This window comes from Chaetura pelagica, unplaced genomic scaffold (genome assembly GCF_000747805.2).
Source record: "Chaetura pelagica isolate M959 unplaced genomic scaffold, ChaPel_1.0 scaffold528, whole genome shotgun sequence".
Classification (NCBI taxonomy): Eukaryota; Metazoa; Chordata; class Aves; order Apodiformes; family Apodidae; genus Chaetura; species Chaetura pelagica.
The window spans coordinates 573,321-591,444 of record NW_009954306.1 but is presented as its reverse complement, the minus strand read 5'-3'; the positions used below and the strand labels follow the sequence as shown (position 1 = coordinate 591,444).

Sequence of the window (18,124 nt, the reverse complement as noted above, 5' to 3'; positions counted from 1 at the left end):
ATAAAATGAAATCAGCCCCTGAGATGAGGTGCCCAGTAAAATTGTAGTGACCCTTTGTGCCTACGTGGCAAAGGGCTCAGCCTGTTATTTTATCAGTAGCTGCTAACATTTTTAACCTAGCAAGGTCCTACCAGCTGATGTCTTGCTTGGACTATATGAATGCAGAGGAGATGCAGGAGTCAGTCCGCCAGTTCTGGGAGCAGAAAGCTCTGGGTTTCATCTGTTTACAGCCACTTTGCAATTTGAAAAGGTGTGAAATTTAGTAAATGAAAGTACTAAATTACTACAAGAGAAGATTTATAGTTCTTCTAATCAGAGCAATTTGTGGATGCCAAGTGTTAGTCCTCATACTCCAGAGTAGGCAGAAAAGTCTTGTTTTGTATGTCACAAAATCGTCAGATGTGGACATGGAATTACTGGACTGGTTCTCACAACAGGCATCGAGACACTGACCTGTATCAGACTGATCCCTGCGGTGTCGTTAGTGAGGAGCTGGAAAGCAGCTTAACCCATTTCTCCCAGCAGCCATTGCCAATTTGGCCATTGCTGTCATGCATCACACTTGGAAGCCTGAGTCTGCAAATCAGCTTGTGATTGCTTGAGTATGTCAAACACACAGCTGGAGCACTGGACATGAAGAACAGCTTATGAAACTAATGACAGTAGTAGGCGCCAGGCAAAAGGGCAGAGAGATGCTTTCACTGTATCAGACCATGTTGTTTTTCCAGCAGAAGTTTGTTGTCTCACTTTCAAAGCTGTGCTCAAGGCATTCTGTTTCCAGACTCAATTCTTGTAGCACTGTGCTGCAATCTCCCAAGGCTAAGAGCTGTTTTAACCCTGGTCACAAAATAGTGTTTTGCTTTTTGCACACACTGGGGTTTTCATGTGTTTTTTCATAGCCCTTACTGCCTAGCAAGGATAAAACTGCTGAATTTATTTATCTACTTATCCTTGAAGCTTCATTAATTATTTTAACTACAGAATTTCATTAATTCTGTTTGACCTGTCCTTGTGCCACAGATTTTTCTAGACTGAATCACCATGTCTTTATCTGGTGTGTGGCATGACCAGCTGAGTGTAAATGGAAACAATGTTGTTGATTTTTTCAGGTGTTGTTTCTTTCTTTACTTTCCTTCCACTACCTGCTCACTCCCTGATAAAGTAAATATTTATGAAAAGTACCTGAAAAAAACCCACCCATGAGTCACCAGGAGAGTTTGTTATGATAGTATAATCTCACCTTAACTTAACTGAATCCACCTACTTTATGTGTTAAAATTTTTCTTTGATAATTAGACTGGAAATTAAATTGTACAATTATTATTTTCATTTTATTTTCAATGTTCTTTTGTTTAGATGATTTTTAGTGGATGACAGTGCCAAAAAAGGGGTCCAATTCTTCTGGCAATTTTATTTGCGTAATTTAATTTGGTAGGTTAAACATGTTTTATTTGGGATAAATTAGAATGTGTTTGAAAATATTTGGGTTTATGAAAAAAAGAAAAAACAACAGAAAAACTAAGTTTCTTACTACATTAAATGCTGATATGTTGTAATGGCCTTTACTTGTTCTGAACATTACTCAAACTGCATTTTCTCCTGGATTCCCTGATATGATGATGACCAGCAAGTGTAATGATTGAGGAAAAATTGTTTTGGAGAAAAGTCTGAGAGTCTTCCCTTTAGATCAAAAGTACCGAAATCAAGAAGGCTGCTTTGAGGACGTGGGCATCAGCCTGAAATTTCATGTTCAGCATTTTTTTTTGGATGTTCAGAGTCACGGCTTCCTAAGCTGAACCTCCCTTTCCCTGAGGGCTGGCAAAAGTGAAATTAGGATGGGTTCTCGTCCTTATGCACCTCTGTACTTCAGTTCCTTAATGTAGAAGGGTGCTTTGAGGCCTCTTGCCATGGATGGTCTTGCACACTAATACATTCGTACTGATTTCAGGTGTGTTATGGGAGATGAGTGGCTTCACTGTGAAGTAAATATCTCTGAAAAGCAAGACTTTCCTACTGAAAGTGTATCTAGACTTTGCCTGATATAACTAGGAGTACGTTCACTCTTGCAATGATGTTAATCACTCAAGTGCTTTTTAGAAACCTTTAATATTTGGCCTTGTCCAATTGGATCAGTGGAATTCAGTCAGTCCAATGGAAGGTGAAAATCAGGAGATTGTGGCTATTGTCATAACTCTCCTCCACCAAATAATTGTACTGATTTCACATGTTGCTCTGCCCTTGCCTGTGCCTAAGCTTATCAATGCTTAAGAAAGCAGAAACTCATGCTTGGGTGTTTTTCTAAAGAAATTAGTAGATGAAGACATAATGACTAATGGAAATTAATTTAAGCTTTAGGTTAAAAGCATTTAAAACTTACTAAAGTTTTTTGGTTTAGTTTGTGGTGCCTGGACCCTGTTAGATTCCTGCTATGAAAGGCTTATTTGACTGCTGAAATCTACTCAGAGTATTTCGAATGCATTGGTCATCTTAGAAACAAGAAATCTTTTGAGAAGGGCTAGAGCCAACTTCCAAGAGGAGGGTAACATCAGTCTAATCCAATTAGTCTAATCTAACCGTGCTTGTCACAATTTGTTCATAGGTGTTCTGACACAGTGCTTAGGGCCACAGGTTTGTTACACTTGATAACATGTTGTGTGCAGAGTTAGGTGGAATAAAGCAAATGAGTGCATTTTCCTTTTTTCTTCCATCGAGGCTTGTTTGCTGACAGATATCTATACAATCTCTTTCACCTTTTTTCCAGTGACTGAGGTTACAGAAATGTGTTAGCTATTAGCTTGAGTTCTTGTTTTACTAGAAGGGAATAGGCCTCAATTAGGATTTTGCAGTAGAAGTAGAGTGTGTTTCCTCAGGGTTCTGGCACTGGCTGACTGGAGTCGCAGCTAAGGAGGAGTCCAGGTGAGGTTGTAGTCATGGGAGAATACTTGTCATGGCAATACTGTGTGGTCATTAAACACTTCCATAAATAGAGAAACAGTGGTAGCTTTAAAGTGGGGATCCCCATAGTGCTCCTTTTGTTTTGTGGCTTGGTGTGAGGCACACACACACATCCTCTGAAGGTTCATGTCACTCCTTTGTATGCCGAGGAGGCTGGAAGTTACCTAAGATTGTCTTGTGAAGCACAGTTGTTATTCCTGACCATGTCAGTAATTCCAATCTATGTGTTACTGATCAAAAGTGGTAGCACTTCTTGTTCATGCATATATTCGATGGAAGAAATGTATGAAGAATTGGTCTGTTCAGTGGCTGGCACATAGGCCATGGTCACACAGAATATGAAGACATAGGTATTTCTTTCCAGGATTTGTCTGCAGACTATCAGGCTGCTAGAGATTATATTTCAGAAGAAAAAGTACAGTTTGTATGACTGAATATCAGAGTTATTCCTGATGCCATTTAATTTTGGACAATAGCCTGATATTTTTTAAATGGAAGTAGTGAGAGTGGCAACTCCTCTAAAGTTTAAACCAGTAAATAACAGTCATTTATAGAGTGATAGACTTTACAAAAGCTGACTTACTGAGTGCCTTTAACATATCGGGGTCAGGTTATCTCTGCCAACCCAAAATTTAGATATGAGGCTTACCATGGTGTGGCATGTAAATAAGGACTTGTTCGAGTCATGAGGAAAAGTACTGTCAAGTGTTTCCCACACCTCCACCAAGATATAAAAGTTGAAAGTCTCTGGGATTTTCTTACATTCTTACTTTCTGCAGCCTGTCGTTCTTATCTGAAAGAAAAATGAACAGATTTGTGAGTATATCCATTTTTATTGAACTTATATTGTAATAAGTTCTTTATTTTTAAAAACAAAAGGACAGATAATATGATGCTGTAGTAAGTAATACTGGGACTAGTACAGTGGTGTTTTGTTTGGATTGTTCAGTGGGAAACTTGCATTTCTCCCATATACAGTAATTTCCTTAGTTTCAGTTGAAGCATCATATGAGTAAAGATTTCAGGACTTGATTACAATTCAGAAGGGGAATTTAGTTATGATTTAATAACTGCAGTTGCAGAGGCAAATCAAGAAATAACATGGCATCAAAGAGAGACTTTTGAATAATGTAAAAAAATGTAATGGTTAAGATACTAATTTTCATTTACAAGCCAACGAGAGCCTAATAGCAGGAATCTTACAATGAAGAATTGTAATTGTTTTTAACTAATACGTGTTAAGTGGGTAATTTTTCAAACTGATGCTACAGCTGCTTCCTTCAATTAATAAAATTTCTGCCTGAAAGGGTTGTCAGGCCCTGACCCAGGCTGCCCAGGGCAGTGGAGGAGTCACCATTCTGAGGGATTTTAAAGCTATGTAGATGTGGTGCTGAGGGACATGGGTTAGTGGGGGATTTGGCAAAGTTAGGTTCCTGGTTGGACTTGATGATCTTAAATGTCTTTTCCAACCAAAGCAATTCTATGAACTGGGGTTTTTTATGGCACTGCCTGGTGTTTGTAAAGTGAGAATGTTTATTCCTTTTACAGGCTGCAGTTCTTGTTTTGCTGGGAGTCTTTTGGACTCAGGCTTCTTCTGCATTGGAGGTAAGAGAATTGATGAGCCTTCTAGTGCACTATACATTTAAAATGTATTGGATTCCTGGGCAGAAGACCAATATAATAGGAAGAACAGCACAGAAAAAACCTAGCAAGTTACTTATTGCCAAGTGTAGCATTTGTCAGAGGTGGCAATCATGCAAGCCAATGCCTATGCAGATGCATGGGGGGGGAAGAAATCAGGGGGAGGAGCGTAGGTGCCCTTTGCTCAAGCCAAAATTTGGAGGCTGTTACAGTCTCCTGCCAGTCCCTGCTGCCACACATAATGACTGGGGTGCCCCATGTTGTTTTTCCTTAGCCTGCAGTGAGGGGCTGTCCCCTCCTTTCTTACCTTGACACCCTCCTGCACAATTAATTGGCACCTCAAGGGCCTCCTGAGGCTGCTAGAGGGTTTTTAAGGGATTTAGTATTTACATAAAGCAATCATACCTGTTTATTTGATACAGAACATTGGTTTATAATGTACCTTTTCAAGGTACAAGCCAGAGATAAACACTGATTTTGTTTTTTTTACCAAAGACCTTTCTCCTGCAAGAACCTGGCAGTCGCTATGTCACTGCAACTATGACAATCCACAGTGACAAACACATTGTTGATGTCCATGTCCGTTCTGGTGTGTACTCCTCTGATACCATCTTCGACTACTCACGTGTAAGTAAATCTAAGAATCTGCCTAGAGTTAATCTCTGAGGAAGTTTTTAAACTCAGAAATTATTGTAGTGTATTGTTGCCATAAGTTGCCCTGAAACACTGCTTCTTTGGTCACCTTTCCTTCTCCTTGTTTCACCCATATATGGTGCAATTGAAAAGACTTGTAATGAAACATGGGGTGGCAGTTCATGGAAGTGAAAAGAATGTCACTGACCTCAGGGAGGTCACTGTTGGGAATAGGCTGCCATCCCTCATGTACAGAAAGTGCAGTAGAAATCTGTCAGAAAAGATACTTCAGTCTTGTGGACAAACATTAATGTTGGAAGGCTGCTTCCATTTCCCCAAGGTAAATGCAGAGTCATTCCCCATCAGCATAGCCTCTTCATGTTTTTTCTAGATTGTCTTGGAGTAGAGAGAATCAACTAATATTAGTTGTAGCATTTTTTAATTAATTAAATCTTCTTTTTTTTTCATCACAGGGGTATATTGCAACAAGGTTATTTGCACGAAATGCCTGCTTTATCATTAAAATAGATAAGGAATACATCCCAGAGCTGGACGAAATTGGACGCCTGGCATTTGAGAAAAAGGTGACTTTGCAGTGAGAATGTGTCTTGCATACAGGAGAGACAAGTGTGTAAGAGTTGTGGGGGGTACTGGGGGCTCTCCATTCTGCCTTTAAGAGCAGCTGTTCTACTGTGATAGCAATGGTGAAGCAGCTCTGACTCAACTTCAAGGGAATATCATGTTGAACATTCTTTTAAGATAATGAGCAATCATGTCCCCCCATCCCCTGCCAGTTTTATAGTGGATTGTCATTGTCCTGGAAAGTAATTTGACTGTTTTGAGATCTGTACAAGTTCTGACAGGCTTTTCCTTTTTTTCATTTTCATGCTATATTTTGAGCTTGACAGAACTTGAAACAATTTTCTTTAGAAATCAATTTACTTTGACCAGTCTTACACTTTCCTACTCAGGCAAAGTTTTCATGAACTTGACTGGAAGTATTTTCTGGAGGTGAACTTGAGTTCTGGCCTGTTTTTAACAGTAGCTCGTTCACAGCAAAAAAATGAATATAACTTATTATGACAGTAATACAGCTCATTTTGCTGTGTTGACAGAATTAGTGTCTAGTGAACTTTATTTGTGAATGGATTGAAATATTTCTTTTCTTTAAAAGCACATAGCTCCTTCAGCTATTGCTAGTGTGAGGAAAAGGAAGGTGATTTTAGATTTTGGGATCTTCTCAAAGTTTGTCCTTGTAGAATGAGAGCAAAGCTACATTACTGATGATGTTTACCATTTTCTTTTCAGACTATGAAGACAGTGTACTCTCCACATAATGTGTGGGTACAGTTTCAACCTGGCAGTTCCAGGCTTGGGAATTTCAAGGACTGGATCCTCTATGGTAAAGCCATTGAACACCTCTGCACAGGTCTGCCTCTCTACCAGCTTGAAAAGACTGAGAGTAAGTTACAGGATCAGAACATTGTGCTTCTGTTGCAGTGCATAAGCATCTTTCTGTCCTTTAAACCTATGTTCACATGGTACCTTTGAAGCAGGAACATAACTGCCCTGTTTTAGGGAGAAGGAGTTAACTACCTAGCAGGATTGAAAGGGTAATGCTCTGGGATCCTTGGAAAAATCTGATAAACATGCTTTTTCATCCGTAGGCATCTAAATGTCTGGAAGAGCTGTTCCAAAGTGGTTTGCTTGGGGTCAGAGGAAGCCACAGCATAGCAGTTGAACCCAGCTGGTGTCCCTATTAATGATACAGTGGTCCCAAAGGGCATCTCCTGTAGCCAGCATGGTACCTGCTGGATGTGGGTTATAGGAAAGGAGGAGCACAAAGGTGATTTAAAAGCTGTACAGACATTTCCTCCATCTGAGTTACACCATAAAAATTTTACACGGTGTCTATTGAGACCAACAGGAATAGGATCACAAATTGAAATTGAAATTTTTATATTTAGCAGACTTTTGCTTGCTGCATAGAGGGATCTTGTCACTGATAATATCTTCATTTTCTCATTTCTTTTAGCACTACCAAGTTTTAATACCTGTGCCAGAGCAGGAATTCCAAGCATTCTGGGCCTTAATGTCTGTGAAAGATTACAGTAGTCTGGATCTTGACAATCCTGCATGGCAACAGTTTGGTTCTTTGCATGCAGTTGTGATGGTGGCCATGTTCTCCAACTGGGACAAAACCCATTGTTAGGCTCAACTTGCCAATCCTAAACCAATGATACACAAATAAAAATAATGCTGTAATTAAAATGCTTTGTCTTATTTTCTTCATTCAAAAGCAGAATGGAAATAAAGTGGCCTTGCTAGTTTTCCTACAGAAGAGATATGTTTTCCTTTGGTGCATTCCAGTGCTCAGGCTGCAGCATGACCTGGGCATTGGTATATGCTTCATGCCAGGGACAAAACAGTAACTGAATAGTTCTTTCCAGTGGAGAACTTCCCTTTGGCCTCTTCAGGTGCTGCCTCACCTTATGTACAATTGCTGGATGGAGTGAGCAAATAGATGAGTGGGTAGATAAAGGGAGGGTGCAGATCTATGTTACCAACATTTACAAAGAAGCTTGAATTCTGCAGGACCAGTGAAAATTTGTAGCAATTTGAATACGTGCAATGGGTCAGAGAGCTTCTTGTTCTGGGCATTTTTCAACCCCAGATGGAGGACTGCCCTGCAACCCAGAATAAAATGACCCTTTCACACAATGTCAGAAAGAGCTGTGGCCATTTGCTGAGAGACCTGCATATGTTGGAGAGTAGTTTGTGTCAGGAGCTGATTTAAATACAAGATGAGGTAGCACTGGTGCTGCCTGCCTGCTCTTCTGGTAGATCTCAGCGAATGGTTGAATTCACACATCCTTTCCATCACCTCCAGGGAGGGGCTTTCCACAACCTCCCTGTACAACCTATTCCAGCACCTTACTGCCCTCATGGTAAAGAATTTCTTCCTGATGTCTAACCTAAATCTCCCCTCCCTCAGTTTAAAACCATTACCCCTTGTCCTATCACTACCCTCTCTGGTGAAAAACCCCTCCCCAACTTTCCTTGGAGCCCTTTCAGATACTAGTAGGCTTCTCTAAGGTCTCCCTGGAGCCTTCCCTTCTCCAGGCTGAACACCCCAACTCTCCCAGCCTGTTTCCAGAGCAGAGCTGCTCTAGCCCTTGGGTCATCTCCATGGCCCTTCTCTGGACCCTCTCCAACAGCTTCACGTCTCTCCTGTGCTGAGGGCTCCAGAGCTGTACACAGCATTCCAGGTGGGGTCTCAGCAAAGCAGAGGGGAAGAATCTCCCCTCCCTGACCCTGCTGGCCACACTTATTTTGATGCAGCCCAAGACACAATTGCCCCTCTGGGCTCCAGAGCTCACTGGTGGCTCATGTCCAGCTTCTCATCTCCTCCCACCCCCAAGTCCTCCTCAGGCCTGCTCTCCAGTCATTCTTCCCCCAGCCTGGATTTGTGCCCAGAGTCCTATTCTCTTGCATAGTTGCTTACAGATCATGAGGACTTCTCTGAGTAAACAACATGAGGCTGCCTTGCTGCTGTCACTGGAGAACTGAAGCACTATCTACCCTGTGTGCTTTGACTGCAATTATGGACATTCTGCATGTCTGAGACAGGAACTCAGTCCAGCTCTTCAGTCTTACCAATGGTAGAAAAAAAACCACCTTTCTACAGTCTGACTGAATTTCATTTAAATTAAAAACATATTTGAGGACTTACATTTTTTGTTTAGGAAGTTGTGCAAACACATCTAAAATCTTACCAACAGGCTGTTCATGTTTACTGCCCCCTGAATCTGAAGGCAGTGTTACAAGCTCAGGAGGTTTGCACTCAATACTAGAGCAAAAAGTTCTACAAAGAAGTCTGAAACAAGTCTCAATACTTATTATCTGTCATTTACTTTTGTTTGAGCTAGGGAGGTAGTGTTTCTGCCCTTCAGGTACTCAGACGTGGAAGAAGATTGTTTCTAGCTTTCATTTTAGTTCACAATCTCATTGTATCAGTCAGGGCTGTTATTTGCGTTTCGAATCCTGTGTTTATTGTTCCATAAATAATCCTTCAGTTACCCATCTACTCTCACAACATCTTCAATGGCAAGGTGCACAGCTTAGAGGACACTCTTCTGGGTGGAGCACTCTTTAGGCAGACATGCACCCCATGACCCGTGTGCCCCTGTTTCTCAGAGGATGGTCTGTTTCCACAGGAGCACATGAATGGGCACATTACTGCTCTGACTATAGACCTTGAGCCTAGGCCTATTAGCACCACCAACATGTCACTGGTTTCAAAGTTCATGCTAGAAATATCTGCAGAGCAAAGGAAATTTATTTTTTGTTTAGTAACTAACTAAAGGACAAACAGGCAGGTACACCCAGCTCTGAACAACAGCAGAGAAAAGGAACTATGCAGGAGAAAGTGTTTTGATATTTTATCTAGTTGATACTGTAGTTTGCCAGTGCTGTTTCCTGCTATTTCACTCTTTGCTGACTATGCCACAGTTCACCATATGTCTTCCATACTTGTTTCAGACTATAATTAAACCATTTTTCTTACCTTGCAGGGTGATGGATGTTGTCACAAGACTATGGAGAAAGACCCAAGGAAGTAAAAAGGAGCAACAACAGCTAAAGTGTCCCTGAAGATATGGTCCATCTGTTGCCTTAAATAACTGTAGTCTGGAAATATTTTCAGTCTTTAAATCCACAGCCCATCAGGAAAGAGCCTGGGCTGAATGTTCACAATCTGAAGGAAATCTATAGCTTTCCTATTATGTATCACTTAACTTAGACATGTTCCATATAATGTGAAGCATATTCTGTCATAGAGCTCATCAGGTATCTGTAGCTTTATGGGTCGTCTCTTGGTAAGGATTTTTTTACATTGTGCTCCATGAGATTTCCCACTGGAACAGATGGAAAATTCCCACCGATTTCCACGAGAGGGACCCACAGAGGATTGCAGCCACTTCCTAAATGGAGAACAGCCAGCAACCATTCTCAGGAACAATGGGAGAGGAAGTTGTGTTCACAATCAACAAAGCAGACTGCTGACCCTAATAACTGCCTAAGTGATTTGTCTATGATGCTTATTAGTCTTAAGCATAAGATTAACACCTTGAAAATGGCACTGGTCTATCGGTATCAGGAGAGAGGCAGAGATGTGGTGATTCCACCAGGCCCAGAACCCAGATGTATCACAAAAATGAAGAGCCAAGACACAGGGGTAGATCCTAAAGACATATTGTCAGAAAGACTCAAGAGAGGAAGAGGGTATCAGAATGTGACTCTTACTATCTTTTAAATTACCTGATTGTTCAAAGAGCTTCACTTCATGAAATTGATATGCATGTTTTGGAAGTTTAGCTAGCTTCTCAGCTAGGCTTGTCCTATAAAAGGTGAGGGATTTGTTTTAAGTGGAAAAGAACACATTGGGAGTGTGTCTGGGTGTACCTGAGTGAGGATCTGTGTGCATGAGCACTGACAGCTTTTGTAAGTTAAAACAGAATTTATTCTAGGCTCTCATATCAGAATAATGATTATTTACCCCCAGCTTTTTAAAAAACCTGAAAGGTGTTTAAAGGCATGCCTGGAATCCAAGCAATGGTATTATTGGATGCACACTTGACAGGCAGCTGAAATATGTCAAGCATTCAGGGAGGGCAGAATTTAGCACACATTCCAGTCCCATCTCCAGCTCTGCTGCAATTAACCTTTCTTGATCCTTATACATATCAGTGGGCAGGAAGCCTCTGTGGCCCCTCACTGCCAAGGACAGCCATTTATCTAGTCACCTGTGCTGCACATTAGTCCAAGATCTTTTTACCACTGAACCCTTTCCCCTGAACGTGGCAAGATTCACGTGCCAGAAGGAAAGGGGACACATTCCTCCAAAAGGAAATTACTTGCTCAGTTTCAATCAAGCTGCCTAATCTTAAACAGTCAAAATTTAAATCATTGTCAGTGCAGAAGGTGAGCTGGGTTTTGCACTGTTACATGTTTAACATCTAATGCAGTCTTGGTGTTAAGTGTTTGATTTCTACTTGAGCTAAGAGCCGAGTTTGCTTTCCATAAACCGCTAGATGGCAAATTGTTACAAGATCCTCAACAGTTATGTTTTTCTTGTTGCAGTCTGAGTCCATGGTTGTTACTAAGTGACATCCTGATGTCATTAGGCTGGTAGAAGCACTGATTAGGAGCAATCCACAACTGAACAATAAAATAAAATTAATCCTTTTAACCTGAGACCTGTTCCCCAGGAGGTAAAAGCTGTGGCAGGATGCAGAAGCATAGAATTATTTCAGATTTCCAAACCAATTATAATCCTTTTCATCTGTAATTATTCCCCATTTGGTGACTAACTGAACTCTTCCATTTCTCAGCATTTGTCATTTTTTTCTCTTTAATATGTGTATATATCTTCCACTATTTAATGTGGCATTGTAGTTGCATGATGTTTATTAATCAAAGATTTCCAAGTGTTCTAGAAATGTAAGTAGCAAAGATTCACAAGAGTGAATGAAATCTTTCCTCTTTCAGAAAAGGGATGCAGCAGCAGATGAAAGATAAATCTGACAAAAGTCAGTCCCACACTGACCATGACCACAGGTAAGGGGGGAAGCCCCAATACTCCTGCATTCTTCTTATCTCCCTCTCCTTATCCCATCCTTGTTGCCACCAAGTGAAATCTAACAACCCCATCTCTCTGCCCCTGCCCAATCCTGCTTAGCCAGCATATGCAAAACCCAGAGATGTGCTCTTGGTTTGTTGTTTGCTTTGGGTTTTTTATGGGGAGCCCAAGGGGCTGACAGTTTGACTGGGGTTTTGTAGCCAGGTCTCTGATCCTTGCAGGCAGGTCCTGCTGTTCTTAGCACTTGTCATGGCCACATCCTCTACTCCTTTGAGCTTCTCTGTTCCTATTCTGCAAGTTCTTTCCTTTGCTTTTTCTCTCAGTGCAGTAGGAGGCAGCCAGACTCTGTGACTTGGCAGTTCCCACTTTATATAATTTTCTGAGGGTGTGTATAAAGAGAGGAAGTGACTCAGATCTATTGAATGGAGTCCTCCAGTTATTCCAGCCATTTCTTGTTGAGAAGTGAAGTAACATGAAGTAGACCCTTTTGTAGCATGCTCACTTTTAGTTGAGAGCTGATGTGAGGGCATAAAGGAGGGTAGAGGGGTAAAGCAGTACAGTGAGTTTTTCTGGGGAAGTTCTTGTAATTCCAGGGCATCCCAGGCTATAAAGATAGCTATGGCCTTTGTCTGTTTGCAGGCTGTAAATCCTGCCTGGCACTTCCCAGGTAGGACACAGTACATCCACCCTTCACATACATACCATGATAGTCACCATGCCAGCTGCTGGGGAGTTTCCCTTTCTGCTGCTGGCACTGTTGTACACATAGTCACTTAAGGATTGTTAAGCATTTAAAAATATGTTTAAATTGAGACATAAAGACGTTAAGGCTTGAGCCAACAGTGGTAGCCAATAACCTTTTCCATCCCCTGTGATAGGAAGCAGAGGCTGTTTTCACCTAGACAAGCTCCCTGATTCAGAAATTTGCCCTGAGCACACTGGGAGGTGTTTGACAGCAACACATTAAGCAATGTCCCTGGGTGCAATATACTGAGAAGCTGAGCCAGGGCACTCTGCCACTCATTCCAGATAAGTTGAGCCCTTTAACACCAGGGACTGCGAGGGGCTTGTTCCGTGCTCTCAATGAGATAAGCTGCCATCCGCGCTTCACAGGACACTCCTGCCTGCCAAGCTGCCCTGAGAAACACTGGGGAGATGTGCAGCACATTACAGACTCCCCCAAGCTACAGTCCTAAATGTGGGGGTTTTGCTAATTAAAAATGAGGAATTACCAGAGGGGTGACTTCCTTCAGACAGAGGGATGTTCACGCATAGCTTGCAGGTGTTAAACAGCTGTGAAGGAGGTAACTACAACAGAAGAATTAGAGAGCTAGCAGTGCTAGGCTATAAGAAGTGAGAGATTGGTTAAAAATTCCCCCATTAAAATGTATTTTTATGAGCCTCACAAGCGTTAGCAGAGTATAAATAGTACCTGAGAAAGAGAAGTCTCTGTATGCATATCCTACCATTAAAACGGTATCTAACTGATGTGACAGCTGATCTGAAAATAATCTGTGTATCAATGAGGTAAGTTTCCTGGCTGTAAAGATACTTACAGAATCATGGAATGGTTTGGGTGGGAAGAGACCTTCAAGATCATCCAGTTCCAACCCTCCTGGCATGGGCAGGGACACCTCCCACCATCCCAGGTTGCTCCAAGCCCCATCCAACCTGCCCTTCAACACCCCCAGGGATGGGGGTGACTTCCTTCAGACAGAGGGATGTTCACGCATAGCTTGCAGGTGTTAAACAGCTGTGAAGGAGGTAACTACAACAGAAGAATTAGAGAGCTAGCAGTGCTAGGCTATAAGAAGTGAGAGATTGGTTAAAAATTCCCCCATTAAAATGTATTTTTATGAGCCTCACAAGCGTTAGCAGAGTATAAATAGTACCTGAGAAAGAGAAGTCTCTGTATGCATATCCTACCATTAAAACGGTATCTAACTGATGTGACAGCTGATCTGAAAATAATCTGTGTATCAATGAGGTAAGTTTCCTGGCTGTAAAGATACTTACAGAATCATGGAATGGTTTGGGTGGGAAGAGACCTTCAAGATCATCCAGTTCCAACCCTCCTGGCATGGGCAGGGACACCTCCCACCATCCCAGGTTGCTCCAAGCCCCATCCAACCTGCCCTTCAACACCCCCAGGGATGGGGCAGCCACAGCTTCCCTGGGCAACCTGTATACTTGCCTAGACCTATTATGTATGGACTTGCATTTTCCCTGTCCATTGTCATGTATTTTTTTAAAGATGCCAAGATATGGTCACATTGTTAATATTCTAATTAAGTCTGGAGAGCAATTAGTCCTTCAGTTTAATCTTGGATATATATTAAGACTTTTTTTGGGTGAGGAGAATTCAGTTGCCTTGTGAACTGAGCTATTAACAGCATTTGATCAAATTCCATGATACTGTTAACCAATACATAAGTATTCTGAACATCTTGAACAGTGAAGTTGTAGAAGCCAGACTAAGAGAACCAGACCATATTTGGAATTTTGGCTGGATTAAAGCCAAAATGAATGAGAAGTTCTGTAGAATTTCCCCTTAAAAGAAGGTAGAAAAGACACGATTTTCAGTTGCACAGCAGACATCAATGAGAGAGGCTGCTGACAACCCCTGATTTATCCAGTGTAATTCCAATCATCATGTTCAAGAAACTGAACTGTAATACATTTTAATCTTTGAATTATTAAGGCTGTATTTAAACAGTCTTTTTTACTGAATTGTTTTTTCTACTATTATGTACAACTTGCTTGGCCCTTTTGATCCTAACTGTAACTTGAAATAAACAGAACAAATATTACACATGCTTGTCTAATTTTTCCTCATCTCTAGTTGATATGCTTACAAGCTGTTGCCTTTGTCATTACCATGTCGTGCTGAGACATCAGCTAGTGCTGCCAGAAAATAATCTGTCTCTCCTTAATACTCCAGTTGTTAGTTAAATAATATCAGGCTATTAGTCAAAATTGTCAACAAAATAATGTCTGGTGAACAGAGTCTCTTTTTTTCTTCCAACCCATCATTCAAGATTAAGATTCCATCGTTCTAAAAACCGAAGACAAGATAACATTTCATAATTGTTCACAAGATCTTTGTTCTTTCATGGCTGCAGGAGAATGTAAGTGGGGTTCTTATTAAGGAAAATACTGGTGTTCCTCAAACAGCCCACTGTGGGCACAGCTGACAAAGAAAGAGCAACAATTTGGGGGATTTCTGTAATGTTTGGTTCAGGGTCTTGCTTTTGTCAGTGTCACTGAAACTGCTTGGAGAGTCGCCTAAGTTTAACACCCATATGAATACCAAAGCTCCATAAAATAACTAGATGATGAGAGAAGGAATTTCAAAAATGTAAAATTAAAACTTTCTCTTGACCTTTTTCTGTTAAACTGTTCTGTGAAGCAAGAATGATAAGAAGCCTGCAGAGTTAAAGACTCCTGGTATTAAACAGTGTGCCTACTCTGCTGTTCATTAGCACTGCAGTACAATCACTTGCTATGTGAAGATCTCAAATAGCAATTAATCTTTTTTAACCATGTCTTACCAGATTTGAATCAGATTGAATTAATAAGTTGTGTGACCTTTAAGGATACTAAATACTAAAAGATCTTTTAGTGTTAGTTAGGGCCTCCATCTGCATGGAGGCATATACTGAGATAATAGGAGTGGAAACAAATCAATAGATTTCTTGAGACACCTCCCATCTCATACATGATTTAAGCAAATATTTGGCTTACTACTCCTGGAAACACTTAAGCTAAATGTAAGCATTTTTATTGTCTGTGTTAGTTCATTTTGAACTAACAGGAAGACAAACAATAAGTTAAATGCTGGAATGTGCAGGAGCAGGTGGAAAACAAGGAGCTTGCTTTGCCTTTCTCATGTATGGATTTAAGAATTTTCTGTGTATTGTTCTCTGACTGCAGGGCTGAGCTGTGTACTTGAGTGCATGCTAGAAATGTTCCAATTAAATACAAAGCCAAACCAATCACACTAGAAAACAGCAGCTCTTCCCACTAACTGCTTGGGGAATGAGCACACAGGGAGCTGGGGCTCACAATAACAACAAGGCCACAAGCTTGCAGTGAATTTGCTGCACATGACTGACAGGACATTGACAGAAGGGCAATGTCCAGCTATTCCAGCTCTTTTCTTTCTGTTTCAGTTGCTCAGGCTTTGCACTGTCTTGGAAATACCTGCTTATCATTCCTTACCTGTACTGCTGCATGGCCAGTGACCTGCAGCTGCCTCCAGATGCACACTGAGGGACACCCTTCCTAGAGCCTGGACCTTTTGAGAGCTCAGCAGAAAGAAAGGAGAGAGGAAAGGGAATTGCCCATGGTAGTGCAGGTAGTTCATGTGCCCTCGTGGTTAGTGTGTCCCCCATTCTTTTCACTTGCCTGGAAATGGCTGATGAAGACAACGTGCCTGGAGCTTCCAAGATAAAGCTGCTGATGCACTTTCCAGTGTGTCTCTGGGTCTACAGTTTAAGTAGTTCCCTGCCCTTGTGGCTGCAAAGTGACTTTCCTTCTTCATCCTGTTTTCTTTTGCTCAATCATGCAGGTCATAATGCATTGCTACACTTCTCTCTCCCTGCTCTTTTATTAAATACTACTTTTTCATTTCCCAGCGACATCTGAAATCAGAATAGAGAGCTGGGAACAGCCCTTTTATGGAAAGGAAATCCAGAGCAGCTATGAACCAAGGCTTACAGGAATAAGGACTTAGATGCAGGAATGGAAACTAATTTTAGTTATTCCATTGCAAGCTCATCACACTGTCAGTGTCACACTCTTCTTTATCTCCCGTATCACATCCAGCAGTTACCTCATGCCACAGCTATCTCCTGGCAGACACCAATGTGGGGCATTTTGGTTAGAATTTCATCCCTGCATTTTTAAAAACTTCAAATCACATGCTGAGGTGTTTGCTAGAGCATATTAGCTTGCATCACTCTCCTACTTCCCTGAAATGGCATATACATCTGCGGCGTCCTGATTAGAGAGCAGCCTTCAACTGAAACCCCTGCATTTACACAGCTTCAGTCCCTTGCAGCAGCAGGATGGGATAGGATATTTTCTTGTGGTGAAGCAGTGAGTTCTGGGAATTGAGGCACAATTACTGGCTCTGCTGTCTATGTCCTCTGCTACCTTGGGCGAGTCATTTGATAAATTTTCTTCTATGACACACAAATGTTTCTCTTTTCTACCCCATGTGTCTCTGTAAACACAGTGTAAGGATTTGTTTTTTATCTATTGCACATGCAAACATCTAACTGTGCTGCTAACAAATAAGCACAAAACTTTGAAATCATAGGTAATGCTCAGTGCTTGTTAGGTTTCCTGTCTCATCTGCCCTAAATATGGGGATTTGGAATTGAGGTTTGAAGATCTATAACAAATGGCCACAAAAGTATATAGTGGATGCAAGTAAAATGATATGCTCTTACTTCCACATTCCAGCCACAGTTTGACCTGTGATATTTATATTCATATGTAAGAAGGGCAGAAAAAATTCTAATATTCTCCTCCACTCCAATAGATTACTTAATTGTGTACTTGTTCATCAAGTATCTCTCCTCAAATATATTTTTAAAAAAAATTAAGAAGAAAAAGAAGATCTAAGGAATATTTGCTTTTCAGGAATGTTTCTGTATTTCAATCAAAAGCAATTTTGTTTTCCTCTATTGGAAACTTTATCTCTTTGGGATTGCTTGCTGGTGTTCTTTGACAGCCTTCCCATAGAATCCACTAAAAACAATCAGAAAAAAGAAAACAAAGTAGAAAAAAGGGAACATTTTTTTTCTTTCTTTTTTTTTTTTTTTAAAAAAAAAACCTAGTATGTAACAACAATCTAATTTTTAAATCTTTATTAAGTTTGTTAAGATACAGACTACTCAAGCAAAACCCACCTGAGTTTACATGTGGAGAAATAACATGTGACACTATAACTACCTGGCAGATTTTCTTTTTATTCCCTGAGGAGCTACTGCTGCCAGCAAGCCTGGGACACACAAGCAAACATGAATCACTTCCTCCTGAGAGCAGTTCCACATCCCAGTCTGCTCTGGGTGTGTTAGAGCAGGTGTGTTTCTCCATTCTGAAAACCAGACTAAGATAGGGTGAGGATGCTTTAAAAACACTTCACATTCTTTTTCCCCATTTCCTCCTGCCCAGGGGAGCATCACACCCTTTCCATCTTGTATATCCTCGACCTTGACACTTCGTAAAGCCCTGTTTCACTTTCTG

The 18,124-nt window shown here is 41.0% G+C and overlaps 1 protein-coding gene across 1 annotated transcript; it reads left to right on the top strand.

Moving 5' to 3' along the window:
• The first annotated feature begins 3,605 nt into the window (after window positions 1–3,605).
• GKN2 (gastrokine 2) lies at window positions 3,606–7,344 on the top strand. Its single transcript, XM_010003947.1, has 6 exons — window positions 3,606–3,617; window positions 4,504–4,560; window positions 5,092–5,223; window positions 5,703–5,813; window positions 6,538–6,691; window positions 7,265–7,344. The coding sequence occupies exons 1-6, from the start codon at window positions 3,606–3,608 to the stop codon at window positions 7,342–7,344; spliced, it is 546 nt and encodes a 181-aa protein (XP_010002249.1).
• The last annotated feature ends 10,780 nt before the right edge of the window (window positions 7,345–18,124 follow it).